The sequence below is a fragment of the Lethenteron reissneri genome, unplaced genomic scaffold (assembly GCF_015708825.2).
Source record: "Lethenteron reissneri isolate LAM-NWPU_2019-01 unplaced genomic scaffold, ASM1570882v1 scaffold_1915, whole genome shotgun sequence".
Taxonomy (NCBI): domain Eukaryota; kingdom Metazoa; phylum Chordata; class Hyperoartia; order Petromyzontiformes; family Petromyzontidae; genus Lethenteron; species Lethenteron reissneri.
In genome coordinates this window covers 171,337-183,534 of record NW_026891680.1, presented here as the reverse complement: position 1 = coordinate 183,534, position 12,198 = coordinate 171,337, and the positions used below count along the sequence as shown (strand labels likewise).

At 53.6% G+C, this 12,198-nt stretch overlaps 1 protein-coding gene across 1 annotated transcript in view; it reads left to right on the top strand.

Annotated features, from left to right (window-relative positions):
* Positions 1 to 8,254, top strand: part of LOC133339571 (glycine receptor subunit alphaZ1-like) — an 18,904-nt gene extending 10,650 nt beyond the window's left edge. Inside the window, exons 2-5 of the mRNA XM_061547682.1 lie at positions 27 to 164; positions 1,859 to 2,073; positions 5,942 to 6,076; positions 8,071 to 8,254. Of these exons, the coding sequence (XP_061403666.1) occupies positions 27 to 164; positions 1,859 to 2,073; positions 5,942 to 6,076; positions 8,071 to 8,217 (635 nt within the window). The 3' untranslated portion in view covers positions 8,218 to 8,254. The remainder of the gene's footprint in view (positions 1 to 26; positions 165 to 1,858; positions 2,074 to 5,941; positions 6,077 to 8,070) is intronic.
* Positions 8,255 to 12,198: the final 3,944 nt, after the last annotated feature.

Genomic DNA, 12,198 nt, shown 5'->3' with positions numbered 1-12,198 from the left:
CCCCCCCCGCCCCCCCCCCGCTCCAGCTAGCTACACGGAGCGAGACATGCTGCTCCGCTGGAGGCTGGAGCAGGCGGTGGTGGTGGCGGACGGACTCAGCATCCCCCACTTTGCGCTGGATCACAACATCACCCTGGAGGACTGCGCGGAGACCTACCGCACAGGTACCACGTGGTGCCTGCACAGGTGTCACGTGGGGCCTGTACAGGTGTCACGTGGGGTCTGTACAGGTACCACGTGGAGCCTGTACAGGTGTCACGTGGAGCCTGTACAGGTGTCACGTGGGGTCTGTACAGGTGTCACGTGGGGTCTGCACAGGTGTCATGTGGGGCCTGTACAGGTGTCACGTGGGGTCTGTACAGGTACCACGTGGGGCCTGTACAGGTGTCACGTGGGGTCTGTACAGGTGTCACGTGGGGTCTGCACAGGTGTCACGTGGGGCCTGCACAGGTGTCACGTGGAACCTGTACAGGTACCACGTGGGTGGTCAGCAGACGTTGACTACCTCGCCTGGTACGCAGGAGGTCGTGGGTTCAATCCCAGACACTGAGAGATGTTGACTACCTCGCCTGGTACGCAGGAGGTCGTGGGTTCAATCCCAGACCCTGAGAGATGTTGACTACCTCGCCTGGTACGCAGGAGGTCGTGGGTTCTATCCCACACACTGAGAGATGTTGACTACCTCGCCTGGTACGCAGGAGGTCGTGGGTTCAATCCCAGATACTGAGAGATGTTGACTACCTCGCCTGGTACACAGGAGGTCGTGGGTTCAATCCCAGACACTGAGAGATGTTGACTACCTCGCCTGGTGCGCAGGAAGTCGTGGGTTCAATCCCAGACACTGAGAGATGTTGACTACCTCGCCTGGTACACAGGAGGTCGTGGGTTCAATCTCAGACACTGAGAGATGTTGACTACCTCGCCTGGTGCGCAGGAGGTTGTGGGTTCGAGCCCGACCCTGCCGATGCTGTAGATTTGGAGTCTGTGTTTCTCTCTATCACTCATCGTCATCATCGCGGTGGCTCGGAGATGTTAACTTCCTCACTCATACACCCACCCACCTATCCACTCACTCACCCACTCCCTCACACACCCACTCACTCAATCATTCATCCACCCACCCACCTACTCACTCACTCACCCTAAAACCCACCCACTCAATCACCCACCGACTCACCCACCCACTCACTCACCCACCCCCCCACCCACCCACCCACTCACTCACCCGCTCACCCACCCACCCACTCACCCACCCACCCGCTCACTCACCCACCCACCGCCCCACCCACCCACCCACCCACTCAATCACCCACCCATCCACCTGCTCACCCACCCACCCACTCACCCACCAACTCACCCACCAACCTGCTCACCCACTCACTTAACCACCCACACACCCACCCACCCACTCACCCACCCACCCGCTCACCCACCAACCCCCCTACCCACCCACTAACTCACCCATCCACCCACTCACCCACCCACCCACTCACCCACCCACCCACCTACTCACCCACCCACCAACAACTTACCCATCCACCCACCCACTCACCCACCCACTCATCCACCCACCCACTCACCCACCCACTCACCCACCCACTCACCCACCCACTCACCCACCCACTCACCCACCCACCCACTCACCCACTCACTCACTCACTTACCCACCCACCCACTCACCCACCCACCCGCTCACTCACCAACCCCCCCATCCACCCACCCACTCACCCACCCGCTCACCAACCCCCCCATCCACCCACCCACCCACCCGCTCACCAACCCCCCCATACACCAACTCACCCACCCACCCTCTCACCCACTCACCCGCCCACTCACCCACCCACTCACCCTACCGCAGGCATGTTCCCGTGCCTGAAAGCGACGTTCACGCTGAGCCGGCAGATGGGCTACTACGTGACGCAGCTCTACGTGCCCAGCCTACTGCTCGTCATGGTCTCGTGGCTCTCGTTCTGGATCAACAAGGAGCCGGCCCCGGCACGCGTCGGCATCGGCACCAGCACCATCCTCAGCATGATCACCAAGAGCACGGGCTCGCGAGCCATGCTGCCCAAGGTGCGTGGTGGTGGATGTGGTGGAAGTGGAAGTGGTGGTGGTGATGGTGGTGGAGGTGGAGGTGGTGGAGGTGGTGGAAGTGGTGGTGGTGGAGGTGGTGGAGGTGGTGGAAGTGGAAGTGGTGGTGGTGATGGTGGTGGTGGTGGAATTGGAAGTGGTGATGGTGGTGTAGGTGGTGGTGGTGGAGGTGGTGGAGGTGGTGGAAGTGATGGAGGTGGTGGAGGTGGTGGAGGTGGTGGTGATGATGGTGGTGGTTGTGTAAGTGGAGGTGGTGGTGATGGTGGTGGTGATGGTGGTGGTGGTAGAAGTGGAGGTGAAGGTGGTGATGGTGGTGGAGGTGGTGGTGGAGGTGGTGGAGGTGGTGGAAGTGGTGGAGGTAGTGGAGGTGGTGGAGGTGGTGGTGATGATGGTGGTGGTTGTGTAAGTGGAGGTGGTGGTGATGGTGGTGGTGATGGTGGTGGTGGTAGAAGTGGAGGTGAAGGTGGTGATGGTGGTGGAGGTGGTGGTGGAGGTGGTGGAGGTGGTGGAAGTGGTGGAGGTGGTGGAGGTGGTGGTGATGATGGTAGTGGTGGTGGTGGAGGTGGTGGAGGTGATGGAAGTGGTAGAGGTGGTGGAGGTGGTGGTGATGATAGTGGTGGAGGTGGTGTAATTGGAGGTGGTGGTGGAGGTGGTGGTTGGCGTGGTGGTGGTGGTGATGGTGGGCGTGGTGGTGGAGGTGGTGGTGGAGATGGTGGGCGTGGTGGTGGAGGTGGAGGTGGTGGTGTAATTGGAGGTGGTGGTGGAGGTGGTGGTGTAAGTGGAGGTGGTGGTGATGGTGGTGGTGGTGATGGCGGAGGTGGTGGTGGTGGTGGTGGAGGTGGTGATGGTGGTGGTGGTGGTGGTGGAGGTGGTGGTGATGTCCGGCAAAAACAACCCCCTACCTCTTCGCTGGTGCCGGACGACAACGCTGTGGTGGGCAGTGCCATGGGGGAGAGGGTCAATTCCAATTGGCCTTTCCCTTCAGGGCATTTGTAGCCACCACAGCGGCCAAATGGGGGCTGTAGATGGGTGCGAGGGGCAGGTTAACCCCACCACCTTCAATTGATTACCACAAATACTACGCCAAAAATATCTAATTAAGCTTGTGCTGGAAGCCTCGGAGGGACAGGCATCTATGACGTCTCCTTGATGAACCCCATTTGGTAGAGCCAAGAGACTTAATCCTTACCCTCGGGGCTCCTCGAGAAACAACAAAAAAAAACTGCGGGTGGCCACGTGGAATGTTTGAATGCTCACTGCGGAGGAGAGGCTGCCACTCCTAGATCTCTGTGGCATTTAGGAGGTCCGGTGGAACGGCACTGGCTCCTGCCACCATGAGAAGTGGACAGTCCTCTACTCAGGGCAGGAGACTTCTAAACAACAGGGAGTGGCTCTTCTTTTGAACAAAAGAATGAAGGGGGCGTGGGAGTGTGGTGGTGAGGTGTGGGAAGCTCTAAGCCCCAGGCTACTTTGGGCTCGCCTTCCCATCAACCAGAGGCGAGGAGTGGGGGTTGTTGTTACTTATTCCTCCACAGAAGACGAACATCCGTGGAGGGATGCAGGCAAGGCTGATAAGTCAGATCCCTTCTGTGATCTCTTGTCACAGGTGCTGGCTAAAGTGGCCCCTCGGGATAGAGTCATCTTGTTGGGCGACTTCAATGCCCGAGTTGGTCATGATGCTGGAACCTGGTCTGGAGTGATTGGAAGGCATGGGCCAGATCAGTTCAATAACAACGGTAGGAGGCCTATGGGCTTGTAATTACCAACACGCTGTTCCGGCATCGGCGAATCCACACAACATCATGGATGCATGCCGGGTCCAAGCAAGAACATCTGCGGGACTACTTAGCGATGGAACAGCGGATGCGGGCCCATGTCCTTGACACCAGGACCTACCGTGGAGCTGATCTGCCCACTGACCATCGACTAGTCATCTGTAAGATGCGCCTGCCATTCCTCCACTCCGGTGGTGGGTGTACACCCAGGACCCCATTCAAACCCTTAGTGGCCTGGTCTCAGCTAGCTGATGGAAGTTGCAAGCGAGAATTTCATCATCGCTTGCAGCTGGGGTTGACATCGTTCTCCACTTCTCCTGATGTCGAGGGGAAGTGGTGATGATGGCGGTGATGATGGTGGTAGAGGTGGTCCTGGTGATCTTGATGGTGGTGGTGATTGTGGTGACGATGGTGATGGTGGTGACGATGGTGGTGGTGATTATGAATTTCATGATGGTCGTGGCGACGACGATGGGCTTGAGCGGCACGATAGGGATCCAACTTCCGGCAACAGCCTTGAGCTCCTTCTCAGGGCCCCCTCTTTTACTCCCAGCATCGCCTAGCTCCGCCCCCGGACACGCCCCCTTTCTGGAACCTTCTGGCGGGTTCCCGGGGCTTGCCGATGGGCCCCTTCTGTGACCTTTCCCCTTCTCATCAGTTTAACACGTTTAAAAGCTTTCGTGACTGCAGGGATTCATCTTCTTGGTTCTTTCGGTAAAGTCACGTAGAAGGGAAGTAATAAAATAATAAAAATAAAACATAATAAAATAAAATATTATATTATTTTATTATATTATTATATTATTTTATTATGTTTTATTTTTATTATTTTATTACTTCCCTTCTACGTGACTTTACCGAAAGAACCAAGAAGTTTAACACTTGTGAGGCTTTCGCGACCAATATTATTCATAATAAACGTTTTTGGGTTGGATCGCGTTATTTATAAATGTGTCGTAACCCTCCACCACCCGACACGGCCAATCAGCAAAAAATGTGTCACGTTGACAAAATAATAAATAGTTCACTACTTTAGCCCACCGGTGTGTTGAAGAGTGAATCCACAACATTTACAATTTTTGAGTTGTACGACGTTTCGCTGGTAATTACATCCAGCATCATCGTGTCGATTGTGGCCTGCTGACGTGAGTACTGCCGTAAACCGCAGTTACCCTTTGTCGCCAGCCGCTGGCGCTATGCCACTACACTCGTAACTATTTGGCGTTTTGTCTACGTGACAAATCCCTTACTAATTGGCTGCATCGGGTGGTGGAGGGTTGCCACGCAACATTTATACTTACGCGATCTGACCCAGAAAACTTTTCTTACGAATACTAAAAATCGTATTCTTAGGTTTTTTCGGTAAAGTCACGTAGGTAAAAAAATCAAAATTAATAAAAGTAAAATAAAATAAAATACAAACACAGACATAATTTTAACCGTGATGATGGTTACAAACTGAGTAATCATTGGAAAGATGTGATTAACCATGCAAAAAAGATTTAACTACACTTATTTGGACCATCTTATTTGACAGACAACTATTACAGGTTATTGATAGACAGCCAGGCTTGTTTTACCATGTTTAGTTGTTTCTTTTTTCACACTATTGTTATGTAAGCCAGGCTTAGTCACAAACCGTACCTCTCCATAACAAAGGCTCAGCCTCTTAAGCCTCACCTTACCATATGAATAAAAAGTGTGCCGTACTTGGGCCTTCCCCTCTCCAACCATTATATATACGGAGTGGTAGCTCTTGTAACCTCTCATTTACTTGATACAGCTGTCGTGGCTGTGACGGTTCCACCTGAAGACGGAAGCTTGTGTTGTCTCCGAAACGTCGTGATTTTTATTTTATTTAACTTTTATTAATTTAGATTTTTTTTTACCTACGTGACTTTACCGAAAAAACCTAAGAATATGAATACTTGCAGTCACGAAAGCTTCAAATCTAGAACTAAAAATCGTTTAGTTTCGGTGATGCGAAGGCTACAGGGCGGGAGGAGGGAGGGGGGTAAGGAAGGGGGTGGTGGGGGGTTGGGAGTGGGGGATACCCTTTCTTCCTTGGCGTGAAGGTGACGTACACGACCGCGATGGACGTGTGGATGGACACGTGCCTCATCTTCCTCATCGCCGTGCTGGTGGAGTACGCGCTGGTCCAGGCCACGGCGCGCAGGTTCAGGGACCCCAAGGTCATCAAGAACAGCAAGGTGACGTCCGGGGCCGGGGGGAGGTGGGGGGTGCGGGGAACTCATTCGTTCGTTCGTTCATTCGGTCGTCCAAACCGCCAAGCGGATTTCTTTTTTTACGAAAATGAACCTCCTGAAGGTACTGGATCCTCACGCTTCATGGCGCTGGACGTCGGCTCTCCGGCACGACGGACAAGTGTGGCCGGGCAGGGGGGGGGGGCGGTTGAAATGCCGGTAGGCCGTGCTACCGCTGGTTGTTCTCTGCAGTGCGAGGCCTGGTAGAATCAGGCTCTCTCAGGGCATTGTTGAAATGCCGGTAGGCCGTGCTATCGCTGGGATGTTCCCCGCAGTGCAAGGCCCGGTAGAATCAGGCTCTGTAAGGATATTGTTGAAATGCCGGTAGGCCGTGCTATTGCTGGGTTGTTCCCCGCAGTGCACAGCCTGGTAGAATCAGGCTCTGTCAGGACATTGTTGAAATGCCGGTAGGCCGTACTATCGCTGGGTTGTTCCCCGCAGCGCAAGGCCCGGTAGAATCAGGCTCTGTCAGGACATTGTTGAAATGCCGGTAAGCCGTGCTATCGCTGGGATGTTCCCCGCAGTGCAAGGCCCGGTAGAATCAGTCTCTGTAAGGGCGTTGTTGAAATGCCGGTAGGCCGTACTACCGCTGGGTTGTTCCCCACAGCTCAAGGCCCGGTAGAATCAGGCTCTGTAAGGATATTGTTGAAATGCCGGTAGGCCGTGCTACCGCTGGGATGTTCCCCGCAGTGCAAGGCCCGGTAGAATCAGGCTCTGTCAGGACATTGTTGAAATGCCGGTAGGCCGTACGATCGCTGGGTTGTTCCCCACAGCGCAAGGCCCGGTAGAATCAGGCCGTGATCCGTTAGTGGTGCAGCCCTTTGATTTTAAGGCCCACCCCACATTTCGATTTGAAGTGCCTCATAGATATGTTGTGCACGTGGTATCATTCAAAAAATGTTAAAAATGTAAAGATTGTCGTTTTTTTTTCGTTTGACAGAGCGTTAAACAGCAGATACAATTCATGCGAGAACCACTGGGTTCTGCCTTTGATTCTTTTAAAGATATTTCGGATTCAAGCGGTTTTGAACGAAAACAATCCGCATTTTAAGACGTTCAAATCTGACTAATTCGAAAAAAGTAAAGGATAGGAGAGCTCCCCTCCGTAGACTATGAAGTTGATTCGATTTTTATTCTTTCTAATAAAAAAAAGGAACGGAATCTTAAAACTCAGCGGTTTCTGATGGGAGTACGTCTTCAAATATAAGAAGTTGAATCAAGTCGTCAACGCATTTTTTGGGGGGGGAAAATACACATTTTTTGGAGTAGTTGTTGGTGTCTGAGCGTAGATAAAAAAAAGTGTAACAACCAAACAAGTATAACCCGTAAAAACAATTTTTTTCACTATAAATCCTTTATATGCGTGGCGGCTAGAGTCCTCTCGTCCTCTGGCTTGAGATGGCTGCCACCTATGGGTCAGATGATTGCATTGCACCATTAAGCAATTGGTAATGAAACATAATATTTTTTGTCCTAAAAAGTGTAAAATTTTGGGGGAAAAATTTCACGAACATTAATTGTCACGCACAACGAGTCTGTGTGCAAAATGCCAGCTCGATTGGATCACGGGAAGTGGGTTAAAAAACGACCGAAAGATTTGCACGGTCCTAAGCAAGCAAGCAAGCGAACTTAATATGAAGGATTCGAAAAATCACATCAGGTTCATGAATTCGATTTATTGAAAACTTTGCCGAGCGAAGACAGCATTCATTGATCCGGTGACCAAAAATAAACACAACATCACAGATAACCCCAAAGAACAGCGAGAGAAACCCCTTCGCCCTATAGAAACGAGAGAAGCGAAAAGACCGAGAGAGATAAATAAAAATAAAACACGAGCTGGGAAATTTGAAATTTTCACGATTTCCGCTCCAAAAAAACCGTGACCATCCTTCCCCCTCCTCCTTCTCCTCCTGCTGATCCCACCCCCGTGGCCGCAGGAGTCTATGTCCGACCTTGAGGAGCGCTACCTCCGGCAGGCGGTGATGGTGGACGTGAAGGCGCGTTTCGTGTTCCCCGCGGCGTTCCTCGCCTTCAACGCCGTCTACTGGGTCACCTGCGTGGTGGGACTCAAGTTCCTGCAGTGAAGACGCGGCACAGGAGACCGCAGAGACACCGCAGAGACACCGCGACCACAACCACAAAGACATCGTCACCACAACCACAGAGACACCACAACTACAACCACACAGACACCACAACTAGAGAGACATCACAACCACAGAGACACCGTGACCACAGAGACACCGCAACTACAGAGACACCGCACTGATGACCACACAGACACCACAACCACAACCGCACAAACACCACAACCACACCCACACAGACACCACAATGACAACCACTACCACAACCACTACCACAACCACTACCACACAGACACCACAACCACTACCACACAGACACCACAACCACAACCACAGAGACACCACAACCACACAAACACCACAACCACTACCACACAGACACCACAACCACTACCACAACCACAGAGCAGAGGTGGGACAAAGTCATTGTTATGCAAGTCCAAGTCGAGTCTGAAGTCATCAAATTCATGACTCGAGTCTGACTCGAGTCCAAGTCACATGACTCGAGTCCACACCTCTGCCACAGAGACACCACTACCACACAGACACCACAACCACACCACCACCACAACCACAGAGACACCACAACCACACAAACACCACAACCACTACCACAACACACCGATATGACTGACCAACGCATCACATTTGCTCGTCGATGCCCCGACTTTCTCTCTCGCGTTTTAGTCGCCGGTCTCTCTGCTCGTTGTTGTGAGTGTCACTCCACTGCGTTCAACTGACCAGTAGCCTCAAGGTGCACCAAGCCTGGTACTGTACAGTAGCGTTCTGCACGAGCCTCCTCCTCCTCCGTAGAGTTCATCTCTGCTCTAGCTTGTGCCACTCACTCACTCACCCACTCACTCACCACTCACTCACCCACTCACTCACTCACCCACTCACTCACCCACTCACTCACCACTCACTCACCCACTCACTCACTCACCCACTCGCCACTCACTCACTCACTCACCCACTCACTCACTCACCCACTCGCCACTCACTCACTCACTCACCACTCACTCACTCATTCACTCACCCACTCACCACTCACCACCACTCACCACGCTGTCACTGATGGCCGCCACGAGTCTCTCCAGGCCACCCACTCACTCACTCACCCACTCACCCACTCACTCACTCACTAACTCACCCACTCACCCATCAGCTCCATCACTTCTCTAGCCCGTGCCACTTACTCACCCACTCACCCATCAGCTCCATCTCTTCTCTAGCCCGTGCTACTCACCCACTCACCCATCAGCTCCATCACTTCTCTAGCCCGTGCCACTCACTCACTCACCCACTCACTCACTCACCCACTCACCCACTCACTCACCCACTCACTCACCCACTCACGCACCCACTCACCACTCACTCACTCACTTACTCATCCATCAGCTCCATTTCTTCTCTAGCCCGTGCCACTCACTCACCCACTCATCCATCAGCTCCATCTCTTCTCTAGCCCGTGCCACTCACTCACTCACCCACTCACCCACTCATCACTAACTCACTCACTCACCCATCAGCTCCATCTCTTCTCTAGCACGTGCCACTCACCCACCCACCCACCCACTCACCCATCAGCTCCATCTCTTCTCTAGCCCGTGCCACTCACTCACTCACCCACTCACTCACTCACTCACCCACTCACCCACTCACCCACTCACTCACGCACCAACTCACTCACTAACTCACTCACTCACCCATCAGCTCCATCTCTTCTCTAGCACGTGCCACTCACTCACTCACCCACTCACTCACTCACTCACCCACTCACCCACTCACTCACCCACTCACCACTCACTCACTCACTCACCCATCACCTCCATCTCTTCTCTAGCACTTGCCACTCACCCACCCACCCACTCATCCATCAGCTCCATCTCTTCTCTAGCACGTGCCACTCACTCACTCACTCACCCACTCACCCACTCACCCACTCACTCACCCACTAACTCACTCACTCACCCATCAGCTCCATCTCTTCTCTAGCCCGTGCCACTCACCCACCCACCCACTCATCCATCAGCTCCATCTCTTCTCTAGCCCGTGCCACTCACTCACACACCCACTCACTCACTCACCACTCACCACTCACTTACTCACTCACTCACCCACTCACTCACCGGTCACTCATTCACCCACTCACTCACCCACTCACTCACTCACCTACTCACGCACCCACTCACCACTCACTCACTTACTCACCCATCAGCTCCATCTCTTCTCTAGCCCGTGCCACTCACTCACTCACTCACCCACTCACTCACTCACCCACTCACCCACTCACTCACTCACTAACTCACCCACTCACTCACCCACTCACCCACTCACTCACCCACTCACTCACTCACCCACTCACTCACCCACTCGCTCACTAACTCACTCACTCACCCACTCACTCACTAACTCACTCACCCATCAGCTCCATCTCTTCTCTAGCACGTGCCACTCACTCACTCACCCACTCACCCACTCACTCACCCACTCACCACTCACTCACCCATCAGCTCCATCTCTTCTCTAGCCCGTGCCACTCACTCACTCACCCACCCACTCACCCATCAGCTCCATCTCTTCTCTAGCCCGTGCCACTCACTCACACACCCACTCACTCACTCACCACTCACCACTCACTTACTCACTCACTCACCCACTCACTCACCGGTCACTCATTCACCCACTCACTCACCACTCACTCATTCACCCACTCACCCACTCACTCACCACTCACCCACTCATCCATCAGCTCCATCTCTTCTCTAGCCCGTGCCACCCACTCAGTCATCCACTCACACACTCACCCACCCACTCACCACTCACTCACCCATCAGCTCCATCTCTTCTCTAGCCCGTGCCACTCACTCACTCACCCACCCACTCACCCATCAGCTCCACCTCTTCTGCAGCTCGTGCCGCGCCCGTTTAGCCCTCTCCAGCCAAACAGCAGCTGCTTGGCCATGCGGTGGCTGGACATGCGGGCTACAGGACCCAGCCAACGCAGCACTTGTCCGCCTGCCGGAGGAGCTCACCGATGGGACTGTCTCTCGCTCACACGGTCACTCGCTCACTCACCCGCTCACCCATTCAGTCACACAGTGGCTGTGCATGCAATTCTAGCTGAACGAAGTGGCTTATCGCGTGGAAATGCTTAACAGTAAGCCAAATACGATTAAAGCGTGATGTTGATTTTGAACATGGTGGTGGAAAACCCGGAGGACCCGGTGAGGAATCTATTGCGGCCCCACGACAGGGAGAGATCAAGATCAAGTGCATTAATTAGGTATAGCCCTGTGAGCCATTCGGCTCTTGAATCACCCACTCATCCACTCACTCACCCACTCACCACTCACTCACTCACTCACCCACTCACTCACTCAATCACCAACTCACCACTCACTCACTCACTTACCCACTCACCCACTCACTCACTCACTCACCCACTCACTCACTCAATCACCAACTCACCACTCACTCACTCACTTACCCACTCACCCACTCACTCACTTACCCACTCACTCACTCACCCACTCACTCACTCAATCACCAACTCACCACTCACCCACTCACCCACTCACCCACTCACTCACCCACTCACCCACTCACCCACTCACCCACTCACCCACTCACTCACCCACTCACTCACTCACTCACCCACTCACCCACTCACCCACTCACTCACTCACTCACCCACTCACCCACTCACCCACTCACTCATCCACTCACTCACCCACTCACCACTCACTCACTCACTCACCCACTAACTCACTCACTCACCCACTCACTCACCTACCCACTCACTCGCTCACCACTCACTCACCCACTCACTCACTCACTCACCCACTCACTCACTCACTCACCACTCACTCACTTACTCACTCACCCACTCACCACTCACCCACTCACCCACTCACCCACTCACTCACCCACTCACCCCACTCACCCACCCACTCACTCACCAACTCACCCACTCAC